Source organism: Lactuca saligna, chromosome 3, assembly GCF_052625555.1.
Source record: "Lactuca saligna cultivar CGN05327 chromosome 3, ASM5262555v1, whole genome shotgun sequence".
NCBI classification, from domain to species: Eukaryota; Viridiplantae; Streptophyta; class Magnoliopsida; order Asterales; family Asteraceae; genus Lactuca; species Lactuca saligna.
This window is the reverse complement of record NC_136419.1, coordinates 188,200,912-188,217,053: the sequence shown is the minus strand read 5'-3', so window position 1 is coordinate 188,217,053 and position 16,142 is coordinate 188,200,912. Positions and strand designations below refer to the sequence as shown.

General features: G+C 40.9%; 1 protein-coding gene across 1 annotated transcript; it reads left to right on the top strand.

Annotated features, from left to right (window-relative positions):
• The first annotated feature begins 366 nt into the window (after window positions 1-366).
• On the top strand, window positions 367-14,688 carry LOC145036260 (uncharacterized). The gene is made up of 4 exons (XM_078984715.1): window positions 367-488; window positions 581-810; window positions 894-1,388; window positions 14,627-14,688. Exons 1-4 carry the CDS (start codon window positions 367-369, stop codon window positions 14,686-14,688), a joined length of 909 nt encoding a protein of 302 aa, XP_078840841.1.
• The last annotated feature ends 1,454 nt before the right edge of the window (window positions 14,689-16,142 follow it).

The following is a 16,142-nucleotide window of genomic DNA, read 5'->3' as shown; positions in this document are numbered from 1 at the left end:
GACCAGTACAAAGTTGTGATCGCCATGAATCAGCTGTGAAAAAGGGGAAAGACATGGTGGAACACCATCACCGCTCTATTAAACGAAGAAGAAGTGAGGGCCATGTCTTGGGCCCAATTTGTGGAGAGGTTTGAGGCACAATATGTGCCTAAGGTGGAGCAGCAGCGGATGCAGCAAGAGTTCATGGCCTTACAGCAAACTACCTAGTCTGTTAGCGACCTGAACGCCAAGTTCTTGGAGATGCTATCTTTTTGTCCCTCGTTTGCTGGGAACGAGGCCTGGTTGGTCAGCCGATACACTACCATTCTACGTACCGAGATTCAGGAATTCGTTAGCATGCAGGAGTTCCCGACTTTATCCGCGATCATGGATGCAGCGAGGAGGAGGGAAATCGAGTTGCAGACCCAGTCCAAGAGGAAGGCCAATGACACCTCCTCTAAGACATCCGGAGATGCCCAGAAAAAGCAAAAGCAGGGTGGTAAGTCAAGGTATGAGTACAGGCTGTCTTCAGGTCAGGGCGAGAAAATCCGTTGATATGCTACAACTGCAAAAAGCCAGGGCATCATTGGAAGAATTGTAGGGCTCCCCCTGCGAGTGCAGTTCCTCAGATTACTTTTGCTGCTCCCGTCTGCTATCACTACAACGAGACGGGACACAAGAAGCCCGAATGCCCAAAGTTGAAGGCTGGTAAAGGAGGCGGGGGTACAAATCCTGCATTTGCATCGTCTTCTAAGGGACCCACTATGGTGACACGAGGTCGTGCTCACCAGATGACTGCGGATGAGCCGGTGATTACCGCGACAGTGGTAGGTAATTTTTTTTTCTTTTCTCTCCTGCCATTATTTAATAAATGGTAGTTAGAATTGTTTACATGATTGTATGTGGTAAATCAGGCACTTATTTGCTAGATTCTGATCCCGCTGTTGTTATGTTTGATAGCGGTGCTACCCATTCTTTTGTATCTCGCACGTTTATTAATCATTTGGGGTGTAGTATCGGAATATTGGCTCGCCCAATGGTTGTCGAAGTTGCCGACAACCGCACTATTTATGTCACCAATGTTTATCGGGGTTGCACTCTCGAGTTTTCTGGAGTTGAATTCCCTATTGATCTTATCCCTATTGCGATGCGAGAGCTCTACGTTATCATAGGCATGGATTGGCTTGATGCGGAAATCTGTCGTAAGAAGCAAGTTCGTGTTCGAAACCCTAGAGGTGGAGAACTTATTATTCAGGGGGACATTCCCCGCCTGGCTATGGCTTCTTGCTCTTTTGCTATAGCACTAGATGACATTCCTATCGTTTCCGACTTCAGCGATGTCTTTCCAGAGGAACTCCCTGGCTTGCCACCTATTCGGCAAGTGGAGTTTCGCATTGATTTGGTGTCAGGTGCGACTCCGATAGGGAAATCTCTGTACCGCTTGGCACCACCTGAAATGAAAGAGCTCCAAGATCAACTTCAAGAACTAAGTGATAAAGGGTTTATACGGCCAAGCTGCTCGCCTTGGGGTGCTCCTATTCTCTTTGTGAAGAAGAAAGATGGATCCCATCGAATGTGTATTGATTATAGGGAGCTAAACAAGCGCACGATAAGGAATAGGTACCCGTTGCCACGTGTTGACGATCTTTTCGATCAGCTTCAGGGAGCATCTTGGTTTTCCAAGATTGATTTACGTTCCGGTTACCATCAGATGCGGGTTTGTGACATCCCCAAAATCTCGGCCAGAAAAGACCGATTTCCATTTATGCTTTTAAAATAATATCAGAGTAAATCCATTTGATTTGAAAGAATTGTGGAATTTGTTCCCAAAAACAAAACATGATAAAACAATGTTTACCAAAGCATTTCATAAAAGAAATGTATTTTTCATTATATAATCAAAACTCGGGGTATCATGTTCCGATATAGACCAATAAGCATAAACGATAACATTACAAGTCATTCAACAAATATATACACATAAAGACTTGTAAACAAAACAACTTGATGGTTCATCCATCTTACGCCCTTGCGCCACTTCCTATACTACAAATAAAACTGAGTGGGTCAGGCTTGGGAGCCTGGTGAGCATATAGGGTTTTCAACCCACAATAAATAATTAAATTAATTATTATCAACCAACAATAACCCAATTACCCATTCCCGTTATTCTCACTTTATGTCCCTAAAATAACTAACACAAGGGACCTAGTCTAAGAATATTTCATCGGGGTGACAACACATGCTTCGGGGGTTCCTCAGAAATATAAGTCAAATAAGGCAACCATGAGGGGGATGGAATACAGCGAATGAACACCCAAGTTCATTAACACCTACAGGTTATGAGCCTGCTAGCGTTCGACAGGACTATCTAGAAAAGTCCATGGTCGTCATCTAAATTCCACTAGATGACTGGATAAAAACAACAACGAGGCCTCTCATCTGTTTATTACACACCAACTATCTACCCATGTTCTACCCAACATATTAGTAGATAAAAACATACATTTTCGTACATATTTTCAAAACCTGTATAACATGCTTGATCAATACATTTTCCATATAACAGATGAGGCACACACACATAACACGTATTTCATATAGAAATAATCAGATCTGTAAGATAGAAGAAAGTGAATATACATTCACACACATAACAACAAAATATACACATAACACGTATCTCGTATAAAATACTTCATAATTATACGTTAGGAGAAAGTAACAACGCACTCACACATATAAACAACAATATACTTAATACACTCAAACCATACTTGTATTATTATTGCGTTTATGAAAGGTAGTATACACTCACTTGATCAGAAGATGATCGAACAGCACTACGGCTCGTAGAAGTAGTAATCCTCAGCAGATCTGGAAGATCTCTACAAAAATCGAACTTCTCGCGGGCAGAGCTTCGGATCAGAAACCGCACTTCTCGGGATCTTCGGGATCTCGGGACTTGCTTCGGGACTCGGGAATATTATCAGAGCTTCGGGGTGCTTCTGGCACGCAAATCGAGGTAAAACGGGAGAGAGAAGAGAGAAAATAGCAACCCTAAACGGCTGGCCCTTCAAATCTATTTATAGGGAAAATTTGGCCCTTGCCACGTCGTGGCAACCTTTTTCCACGTTGTGGGCTTGGTCGTCACTGCATCTGGGGGCCTCCTGGAGGTGTCAGGACACTTGCCACGTCGTGGACTCTGACAGTTTTGGGGTTTCGCGCCCCGAACTTCAGAAATTCATAACTTTCGCATACGAACTCCGTTTTCGACGTTCTTTATATCGCCGCGAAGGTGAGATTATGCTCTACAACTCTCGTTTAGACTCCATTGGCTAATTTTGACTTTATTTTTAATAAATTATAAGTATATTACTTATATATTATTTTTAGTAGGCCGGGTCAGGAAAACTCTGTTCGAAATTCATAACTCCTTCATCTGAACTCCGATTCTGTCCGTCTTTCCGTCGTTGCACTACTATCGATGAGATCTTCAATTCTCATTTAGATCACTAAGGATAGATATCTATCTACCTTAAATTCACTATTTACATCGCGTTGGGTCGCGCTGGGTCGTGCCGGTTCTGTCGCGAAACTTCGACAGGTCATAACTTTTTCGTTATAACTCGGATTTCGGCATTCTTTATATATTCGGAAACCTCGTTTCAACTACTAAAACATTATCCATAAATATAGGCTTTATATAACATTTCATTTTGATGCTTTTTTTATTCTTAATTAAATTAAACCACATAATTAAGCAATTAAGCACAAAACACATAATACTCAAATAATACACTTCCATTATTTCAAAACGGGTTACAAAGGTTAACCTAGACTATCACATTGCTAAAAATGGCAAGCCCAGAAACACAAGCTTCACAATTCTCCCCACCTTAGGATGATTCCGTCCCCAGAATCACACCTCAACAAACAAATGCGGATAGCGACCCATCATGTCACTCTCCGTCTCCCAGGTGAGATTCGGCCCATTCGTGTGTTTCCATCGGACAAGCACTAACTCGACCATCTTGCGTCGCAACTTCTTAGTCTTTCGGTCAACAATTGCCTCTGGTTCTTCAATCAACCTTTTGTTCTCATCGATTCTCAACTCCGAAAGTGGAATCATGTCGGGAACTTCCCCCGTGAACTTTCATAAATAACACACATGTAAAGTGTTATGAATTCCATTTAGTTCTTCTGGTAGTTCGAGCTTGTAAGCTTAGTTCCCAATCCTCTGAAGAACTTTAAACGGTCCAATAAACCTTGGACTCAATTTTCCCCTTTTTCCAAATCTTATAAGTCCCTTCCACGGTGAGACTTTAAGCAAAACCGAATCCCCAACTTCAAACGTCATCGGTCTTCGCCTTTTGTCAGCATAACTCTTTTGACGATCTTGAGTTGCTAACTTTCTTTCCCTAATTATTTTCAACTTTTCTGCAGTTTGATGAACCATCTCCGATCCCATAAACTGCTTTTCCCCAGCCTCAAGCCAACAAGACGCGTACGACACTTTTGTCCATACAAAGCTTGGTAAGGTGCCATCTTAATGCTCGAGTGAAAACTGTTGTTATAAGAAAATTCTACCAATGGTAATTGTTCATCCCAATTACCTAGGAATTCCAAGGTACATGCTCTTAGCATATCTTCAAGTGTTTGTATCGTTCTTTCACTCTGACCATCAGTCTGCGGATGGTAAGCTGTACTTAAACACAACTTGGTACCCAATTCCTCTTGTAGACTTTTCCAAAATCGTGAGGTGAAACAGCTATCACGATCCGACACAATCGTTAACGGAACACCATGAAGCCTCACAACTTCCTTCACGTAAGAATTCGCAAGCTTTTCCATAGACCATTTCTCCCTGGCTGCTATGAAATGCGCACTCTTAGTGAATCGATCAACGACCACCCAAATCATGTCGTGACCATTCTTTGTTCTGGGTAGTTTAGTGACAAAATCCATAGCAATGTCTTCCCACTTACCCATAGGCATAGGTAAAGGTTCTAAACTCCCATACGGTTTCTGATGTTGTGTTTTGACTCTCGCACAAGTCACACACTCGGCCACATACTTTGCAACATCAAGCTTCATCGTCGGCCACCATTAGTAGGGTTTCAGGTCCCTATACATTTTAGTGCTACCAGGATGAATCGAGTACATGGTCTTGTGAGCTTCTTCCATCAAAAGATCTCTGACTCCTCCTATCTTAGGTATCCAAATCCGATCTTGGAACACCTTCAGTCCATGACTGTTTACACCGAACACCAACGTTTTGCCCAAACGTTCCTCCTTTCGGTCATTCTTTTCAGAAGCTTCGCTTTGAGCTTTCTTTATACTTTCTAAAATAGTTGAGACAACTTCAATTCTCAACGCTCTTGGCCTTTTCCTTTTAAGATTGACTTTCCGACTGAGAGCATCAGCAACAACATTAGCTTTACCGAGATGGTAAAGTATCTCACAGTCGTAGTCCTTGAGTAATTCCAGCCAGCGTCGTTGCCTCATATTCAATTCCTTCTGATTGAAGAGATATTGGAGACTCTTATGATCAGTGAAAAGTTTGCACTCCGTGCCATAGAGGTAATGCCTCCATATTTTTAGAGCGAAAACTACCGCTGCCAACTTCAAATCATGAGTCGGGTAGTTCTTTTCATGCTCTTTTAGTTGTCGAGACGCATATGCTATCACCTTTTCTCTTTGGGTCAAAACACAACCCAATCCAACCCTAGACGCATCGCTATAAACAGCGAAGTCTTCAACTCCATCGGGTAGAGAAAGTATCGGTGCCTCGCATAGCTTCCTCTTTAGCTTCTCGGATGCTTCTTTATCCTTATCACTCCAATCATAAGTAGCTCCTTTGTGGGTCAAAGCTGTCAATGGAGTAGCAATCGAAGAAAAGCCTTGGATAAACCTTCGGTAATATCCGGCTAATCCTAAAAAGCTTCGGATCTCCGTGGAACTTTTCGGTTGTTCCCACTTCATTACAGCTTCAATCTTTGCTGGATCAACCATTATCCCTTCTTGGTTAACCACGTGACCCAAGAATTGGACTTCTCGAATCCAAAAATCACATTTGGAGAACTTTGCATGCAACTTCTCCTTCTTCAAGACTTTTAACACTTCTCGCAAGTGTCTGCCATGCTCCTCTTGGCTTTTTGAGTAAATCAGAATGTCATCTATGAACACTATCACGGATTTATCAAGGAACGGATTACAAACCCTATTCATTAAATCCATGAATTGTGCCGGAGCATTGGTTAGTCCAAACGACATAACCAAGAACTCGTAGTGTCCATATCTAGTTCTGAATTCAGTCTTCTCTATATCCTGCTCTCTTACTTTCAGTTGATGATATCCTGACCTAAGATAGATCTTCGAGAAATAGCTCGAACCTTGCAATTGATCAAATAGGTCATCAATCCTCGGCAACGGATATCTATTCTTTATTGTTGCCTTGTTCAGCTCTCTGTAATCAATGCACATTCTCATACTTCCATCTTTCTTCTTCACAAATAACACCGGAGCTCCCCAGGGTGATGAACTAGGTCTAATGAAACCTTTGTCCAATAACTCCTGAAGTTGCATCATCAGCTCCTTCATCACCGTTGGTGCTAATCGATAAGGTGCTTTTGCTATTGGTGTGGTTCCTGGTAACAAGTCAATTCTGAACTCCACTTGTCTATCAGGCGGTAATCCAGGAAGATCTTCGGGAAATACTTCCGGATAATCACACACCACTGGAATACTCTGCATCACCTTCTTTTCCTTCTTAGCATCAATCACGAATGCTAAATATGATGTACATCCCTTGGTCAAACACTTTCTGACTTTCATTAGGGAAATGATTCCAGAATTCACTCGATGTTTGTCCCCATACACCATAAACGAATCTTTTCCAGGCGGGTTCACTTTAACTATCTTCTTCTTACATAAAATTTCGGCATCATTGGCGCTGACCCAATCCATTCCCAACACGATGTCGAAACCATTAAGTTCGATAGGCAATAATTCCTCGCGGAACTTATTCCCATTCAAGTCAATTAAGATGTTTTTAATACGATGGCTAATAGGTACAAACTTGCCACTAGCAACTTCGACTAATAAAGCATCATCTAGTCTATCAACAGGCAAAGCTAGTTTTCTACCAAATTCATGCGATATAATGGAGTAGTTGGCTCCAGAATCAAATAAAATTTGGGCAGGCAATGTGTTTACGAGAAAGGTACCTGAAGTGACATCAGTTTCATCCTTAGCAGCTTCCAGTGTCATCTGGAATGCTCTCGCCTTCGGCTTTGGTGGAATGTTGGGCTTAGATGCCTCCTTCTTCTTCGGATAGTCTTTCAAAATGTGCCCCTCTTCATTACAACCAAAACACATCCTTTTGTTGTTCGGACATTCATTGGCAAAATGTCCAACCTTTCCACACTTGTAGCAAGTTACATCCTCGCTACATTTCCCAAAGTGCTTTTTCTTACACTTTTCACACCACTTCGCTTCGCCTCCTCTTCCCCCACCAAACCTTTTCGAATCAGATTTCGAAAATTTGTTTTTCTTACCGGAACCAGATGTTCCCTCAAACTTCCTCTTCTCAACAACCTCAACCTTGTTGGTGGTTCTCCCCTTTATCATGTTCTCAACAGACTTGGCAGCCTAGATAGCTGCCTCTAAAGTATGTACCTGGCATACTGGCACTTCGTACTCCCATGGAAGTCCCTTCGCATATCGGTCCACCTTTGTCAGCTCGTCTGGAACGATAATCAAGGCAAACTCCATCTTATCGGTGAAGTTATTGGTGTATTCATCGACTGACATGCTGCCTTTCGTTAGTGTCAGAAACTTGTTCTCTAGCTCCAATAGATTCTGAGCCGAGCAGAACTTGCGCGTGAACTGCACCAAGAACTCTGCCCATGACAATTGCAGTGGCTCATTTGGGCTTAAAGTCTTCCCTAGAGTATTCCACCAACGAACGGCTCCTCCTCGGAACTGACGTACTGCATAGATAGTCTGCAACTTGCCTCTGCAGCCACAAGTCATGAAGGCTAACTTCATTTCAGAGATCCAATCCATCACTCCTATCGGATCCTCTTTTCCATTGAAGGTCGATGGTTTGCAAGTTAGAAAGTCCTTGACTTGCATCCCATTCCATCATTCCTTCCATCGTGGTTGTCTTGTCTAACTATCGGTGGGTTGGCTTGACCAACCGATCCACTGAAGTTTCCACCTTCCGAGTGCCCTTCATTTAATTCAGGCTCTTCCACACGAATTGACAGTTCTTCACAATTCTGTTGAAGCAACCGTCTAGTTTCATCCATCTGACGATCCAACATCGTTTGAATCATCATTTGCACACCAGCCATGGTTATTGGCTCAGGTGCTGCTGCTACGATAGGTCTTTGCTCAATCACTGGTGGTTGATTCCTGTTTTCATCAGCATTTCCAACTCCACTTCTTGTTCTCACCATTTTTGATCTACACACCGAATAAGGTGAAATTAGATCCTTATTCACGATAGATATTCAAATCATCCTTATCACTCCAAAACATTTACATGCTAGTTCTAATATCGTAGACGTACGCTTAGAATCCTACACACATAAAGTTTCTAGATCCGGTCGGCAACAGACCATAGATCCGAACAAATAATATCATATATGGCAACATATAACATTTAGCACATAAAGCATTTTAGGCAACTTTCCTAAAATAAACTAGTGCTCGTGTCTAAAATATAACACACACATCTCAAAATTTCACTTAGCATTCTAAGTTTAAGTCTAGAAATCCTACAAATTCCTAGTTCGCTTAAACTAATGCTCTGATACCAACTGTGACATCCCCAAAATCTCGGCCAGAAACGACCGATTTTCATTTATGCTTTTAAAATAATTTCAGAGTAAATCCATTTGATTTGAAAGAATTGCGGAATTTGTTCCCAAAAACAAAACATGATAAAACAATGTTTACCAAAGCATTTCATAAAAGAAATGTATTTTTCATTATATAATTAAAACTCGGGGTGTCATGTTCCGATATAGACCAATAAGCATAAACGATAAGATTACAAGTCATTCAACAAATATATACATATACAGACTTGTAAACAAAACAACTTGATGGTTCATCCATCTTATGCCCTTGCGCCACTTCCTGTAATACAAATAAAACTGAGTGGGTTAGGCTTGGGAGCCTGGTGAGCATATAGGGTTTTCAACCCACAATAAATAATTAAATTAATTATTATCAACCAACAATAACCCAATTACGCATTCCCGTTATTCTCACTTTATGTCCCTAAAATAACTAACACAAGGGACCTAGTCTAAGAATATTTCATCGGGGTGACAAACACATGCTTCGGGGGTTCCTCAGCAATATAAGTCAAATAAGGCAACCATGAGGGGGATGGAATACAGCGAATGAACACCCAAGTTCATTAACACCTACAGGTTATGAGCCTGCTAGCATTCCACAGGACTGTCTAGAAAAGTCCGTGGTCGTCATCTAAATTCCGCTAGATGACTGGATCAAAACAACAACGAGGCCTCTCATCTGTTTATTATACACCAACTATCTACCCATGTCTACCCATGTTCTACCCAACATATTAGTAGATAAAAACATACATTTTTATACATATTTTCAAAACTTGTATAGCATGCTTGATCAATACATTTTCCATATAACATATGAGGCACACACACATAACACGTATTTCATATAGAAATAATCAAATCTGTAAGATAGAAGAAAGTGAATATACATTCACACACATAACAACGAAATATACACATAACACGTATCTCGTATAAAATACTTCATAATTATACGTTAGGAGAAAGTAACAACGCACTCACACGTATAAACAACAATATACTTAATACACTACAACCATACTTGTATTATTATTGCGTTTATGAAAGGTAGTATACACTCACTTGATCATAAGATGATCGGACAGCACTACGGCTCGTAGAAGTAGTAATCCTCAGCAGATCTGGAAGATCTCTACAAAAATCGAACTTCTCGCGGGCAGAGCTTCGGCTCGGAAACCGCACTTCTCGGGATCTTCGGGATCTCAGGACTTGCTTCGGGACTCGAGAATATTACCGGGGCTTCGGGGTGCTTCTGGCACGCAAATCGAGGTAAAACGGGAGAGAGAAGAGAGAAAATAGCAACCTTAAACGGCTGGCCCTTCAAATCTATTTATAGGGAAAATTTGGCCCTTGCCATGTCATGGCAACCTTTTTCCACGTCGTGGGCTTGGTCGTCACTGCATGAGTCATCCCAAGTTGCATCTGGGGTCCTCCCGGAGGTGTTAGGACACTTGCCACGTCGTGGACTCTGACAGTTTTGGGGTTTCGCGCCTCGAACTTCAGAAATTCATAACTTTCGCATACGATCTCCGTTTTCGACGTTCTTTATATCGCCGCGAAGGTGAGATTATGCTCTACAACTCTTGTTTAGACTCCATTAGCTAATTTTGACTTTATTTTTAATAAATTATAAGTATATTACTTATATATTATTTTTAGTAGGCCGGGTCAGGAAAACTCCTTTCGAAATTCATAACTCCTTCATCTGAACTCCGATTCCGTCCGTCTTTCCGTCATTGCACTACTATCGATGAGATCTTCAATTCTCATTTAGATCACTAAGGATAGATATCTATCTACCTTAAATTCACTATTTACATCACACTGGGTCGCGCTGGGTCGTGCCGGTTCTGTCGCGAAACTTCGACAGGTCATAACTTCTTCGTTATAACTCGGATTTGGGCATTCTTTATATATTCGGAAACCTCGTTTCAACTACTACAACATTATCCATAAATATAGGCTTTATCTAACATTTCATTTTGACGCTTATTTTTATTCTTAATTAAATTAAACCACATAATTAAGCAAGTAAGCACAAAACACATAATACTCAAATAATACACTTCCATTATTTCAAAACGGGTTACAAAGGTTAACCTAGACTATCACATTGCTAAAAATGGAAAGCCCAGAAACACAGGCGTTACAGGGTTCGTGAAGAAGACATTGAGAAAATAGCATTCCGTACTCGATATGGGCACTTTGAATTCATGGTGATGCCTTTTGGGCTCACCAATGCATCCGCAGCGTTTATGGATCTCATGAACCGGGTATGTAGCCTGATGCTTGACCGTTCGGTCATAGTGTTCATAGATGATATCTTAGTCTATTCTAAAAGTCTGAAATATTTGTTCGAGCAGCGGGATTTGAACATGAGGCAGATCTGATGGTTGGATGTGGTAAAAGATTATGATTGTGAAATTCACTACCACCCCGGTAAAGCTAATGTGGTAGCTGATGCTCTCAGTCGTAAACAATCTGCTGAACCGATTCGAGCTAAGTGTCTCCGGATCACGATGGTGTCATCTTTGTTAGATCTAATCCGGGACGCCGAAAAGATGGCAATACTGGAGGAAAACATCAGGCGTGAGAAGATTGGGAAAGAGTTTCCTAAGATGGAACGAGACGGCAAGGTTTGCTGACTCGCTACGGTAGGGTTTGGGTTCCATATACCGGGGGAAATCGGAAAACCCTAATGGATGAGTCTCATAAGTCAAAATTTTCTATCCATCCTGGTGCTACTAAAATGTATCGAGACCTTCATGAGGCTTACTGGTGGTATGGAATGAAGAATGATGTGGCTCGATTTGTGGAAGAATGTATGACCTGTCGGAAGATCAAGAAGGAACACCAGAAACCGCATGGGAAGTTGCAACCATTGGAGATTCTTGAATGGAAATGGGAGCATCTAACCATGGACTTCATTACAAAACTTCCTAGAACTGCCCGAGGATCCGATACGATATGGTTGATTGTTGATCGTTTGACTAAGAGTGCTCACTTTCTGGCTATAAAGGATAGCTCATCGGCGGAGAAATTAGCCGAGATCTTTGTTCGGGAGATTGTCTCATTACATGGGGTGCCCGTTTCTATCGTCTCCGATCGAGACACCCAATTTACCTCTCAGTTCTGGAGGAAGTTTCAAGAGGAATTAGGCACATAATTACATTTTAGTACCGCCTTCCATCTGCAGACAGACGGGCAGAGTGAGCGGACGATTCAGACCTTGGAGGACATGCTTAGGGCATGTGCGATTGATTTTGGGGGTATTTGGGATGACCATCTACATCTAGCTGAGTTTTCTTATAACAACAACTATCACTCGAGCATTAAAATTCCTCCGTATGAAGCCTTGTACGAGAGGAAGTGCAGGACGCCCGTTTGTTGGGGCGAGGTTGGGCAGAGGATACTTGGGAGTACCGATATCGTGCTACGGACTACGGAGAAAATCCAAGTGATTCAGGATCATTTGGTCACAACGAGCAGTCGTTAGAAATGTTATGCCGACAAAAGATGCTCCAATGTTGAGTTCCAGGTGGGAGATTATGTGTTGCTTAAAGTCTCCCCCTGGAAAGGTGTGATTCGATTTCGGAAGCGGGGAAAGCTTGGACCTCGATTCATTGAACCCTACAAGGTCATAACCCGTGTGGGGAAGGTAGCTTACCGTTTCGAGTTTCCTGACGAGCTTAGTCTAATTCATAATACGTTCCACGTGTCTCAGTTATGAAAATGCGTTGTTGATGAGACCGCTGTGATACCACTGGAGGACATACAGATTGACGAGCGTCTCAATTATGTTGAGAAACTAATCGCTATTTTAGAACGAAAGATGAAAGCTCTCCGCAACAAGACTATAAACCTGGTTAAGGTGAAGTGGCAACATAAGAAGGGTTCGGAATGGACTTGGGAACGAGAATGCGAGATGCGGGCTCATTATCCGGATCTGTTTCTAGGTGTTGACTTTGAGGACGAAGTCCGTTCTTAGTGGGGGAGAGTTGTAACGCCCCGGTTTTTCTCGGTACATTTGGTTATTTTAATTTAATTATCCTTGTAACCTTGGGTTAATTTATTTTAACCAATGTCTGATTTCTTATGTTATTGGACTCTTTTGATCGTCTTGTAAACTCCTTTTATTGAAGTCCATGGACTATGGGCCTATTTGCAAAGTCCATCTAGTAAATAGTACTTAATGTGTTAATTGAGTCATTTGGAACACACACAAGAAAAACACTCTAAACCCTCCCTCTCCCTCTCTCTAAAATCGTCCTCTATCTCTTTGGGATCAAGAGCATCCAAGGGGATGTTGTTTGGAGCTTAATTCTTGTTCATTTCCATCCTTGATTCATATTGGTATGAACCTTCTTATCATTTCTTACAACTTGATTCATAACCTTGTTCTAGTTTTATGATTTCATCTTCACTTCTTTTGCTTCTTATTTGATTTGTAATTGTATGTTATACATCATCTCAAGGTCCTATCTTCACCCCATATATGGTGGATGATGGATCTAAGGTATTACATGTGGCAAAAGATCATGGAAACCCTAAAAGGGAGAATGGTGATTTTATGTGCTTTATGTTCATTTTCATATTGATTGTTATTACAATCTTGTGGCAAAATGAAATCCTAATGATACCTAACCTTTTTTAGTACCACCATAATCATGGGGACTAAATTGGGATGATGAACACATCTTAAAATGTGTTTCAAAGGGAGAAGGATGGATAAGCCAAAAAGGAATCACGGGTGGCTATGATTCTGTTTTCCATCAGATCTATAGTCATTTTGTAAAACTCATATCTTGAGCTCTAGAACTAAAACGGACCCCAAACCAATTCCAAAAGTGCACAAATTGAGTTGGCTAACTTTCTTATGCAGGCCAACCTCATTGATAAGGACTTTATCTATGGGAAAGAATGGCATCTTTGCTGTTAGGTCTGATCCGGGTCTGTTCAGATATGTCATTTTGTTTTCATCATTTCTAAGGCTTGGAAAAGGATCCAGAGTGATTCCAAGTTTCTATATGTTCCTTATATTATGAATTTAAGATCTGGAGAAGATGTGGTGTTATTTCCAATTATAAATTGGTTAGAATGGATCCACACTCCAGATCAGTGGGTAGTCACCAGCTTTTGCTAGTGCTGGGATTGTCCACAATGTGAATTTTATATCTGGAGTTTGGGAGATGCTTTGCATTCAATTCTAACTCTGAGACTTTCATTTGTATGTACTTTACTTCTATTAATTTTGGTTTGGACGAATTCTACTCACAAGTTAGGTAGAATTGGCCAACATCACTTGACTGTATTGTTGGAGACAGAAGTGATACACCATTTTGTAAAATTCATATTTAATTCATCTTTTGGAGTTAGAATGAGTTCTTTATAGTTGTGGAATCCTGAGCAATCATAGTTTCCTATAAAATTTAGTTAAAGCTATGTTTCTATTTTAGATTTTGGAGTAAATCCGTTTTAAATAGCAGGTCTGTTTTAGAGACCTTGCTGTGATTACTCTTTTCTCAACTCATAGCTTCATTACTTCTCCTTTCTAACCTTTAGTCCTACTTAGGTGGGGTTTTGAAGTTTGCTCAAGCTTGGTAGCATTATTTGATTCTTAGCTATCCATACTACTCACTCAAGGTGAGTTCTCTCACACCGTTGTATTGATGATTGTGTTTGCTAGTTAGCTCGTGTGTGATTATTTGAATTTATTATAAAAGCATGCTATATAAGTATTGTTTTAATTCGTACATGTGCACTGTATGTAGCTAATCATGGATATGGGGACACCACCAAAGGATACGGATTTACCGGTGCGGTGATTACGTAAGATCACCAACGTAATACTCATCGTGAGGTGCGGTAATTAGGGCCAAGTGATACGGGATCTTCCCGGTGCGACTCAAACCTACAAGTCCTTCTTGTAATATTGGCGTTGATTCGTTCTTTGCCCTTATTATCAAACTATAATTGGAAAATGGATTAGGGTTAGTAAATATGAATGTTAGTATAATGTCTGTGTTTGAATTCACTAAGCTTTGTGCTTACGGTTTCCCTTATAACTTTTCAGGTGTTAAGATTAAAGAGGCTAGGGCTTGACATGGAGCACCGGGACATCACTACTAGTTATTTTTATTGGGACCTTATTATTATTATTACTTCCGCACAAAAGTCTCTAGCCTTTACCAGACACGTTAGTTTCTTTTTTCTACAATAAAATCACCAGAAACGACTTCCATGACATCCACCATCTGTTCCTTATCCTTTGCAGCCTAATAACTTCCTTTCAACACACTTGCATACGACTTTTCATAATTTTCTTGCTTTTCAACTTTGGAGTGAACTTCATGGTTAGCATCATAGGGTTCTTTTTTCTGGTAATGCAAAATAGATGAAAAGTAATGACGATTTTAAGTTGGGCCTCTTTTGACCCATTTGTCTTTCTCCCACTTGTCCATAAATGCTTCTGTCAGATCATCTATGTGCGTCACATCATTTCCCCTCGAGAGGATCTCGACCTTGAGTTCTCGGGATAAATAGGTTCCTCTTGTAGGGAGTACTTGTAAAATTTAATCATTTAGTTAAAAATTTACAAACCCCATAACCTGCCTTCAAATTTCTATTCGATTGTTCGCCCTGGGTTCACTTATTGAAAAAAAAAAAATTAAACCTTGGATTTCATGAAGACTTTAGTTGTCAACTTCTTCAGTCATTTAACAACTTCTAACCAAAGTAAAAGTAAGATCAGAGTCGACGATGGGTTGAGGTGGATTGGGGAGGAGAATGACAACTAAAGATGGGGTTTATTGACCGATGACGACAGACGAAATTCGAAGTTGACGGTTGGTATAGGTGAAACGCAGGAGGCGACGACTTCTAAATCGAAAGTGAGAAGCCATTGCAATATCTTGTTTAAAGGGGTATTTGGGTGACTGAATTCCGGCAACCAAGCCGCTTCTGATCCTAAATAGAGAACGAAGCAGGAAGGTGGTCTGTTCATAAAAGATATTAAAGCGGTGGCGAGGTGATGGAGCAGTTACAGACCCAAATCATCAGTTGTGAGAGAAATAGATTGAACACGTGAAGTAAAGAGACGATGGACTCGTGGATGGGTTAACCTCGGTGGAATCCAAAAACCGAGCCAACCAAATTTTGAAGAGTACCCAACTCGGGTACCATTCATACGCATACATCATATGCTTTTATTATGTATATAATTATCTCGAGAAGACAATCCATTATTTTAGTATCTATGGAACATTCATAATTTCTCTTTTTAATATT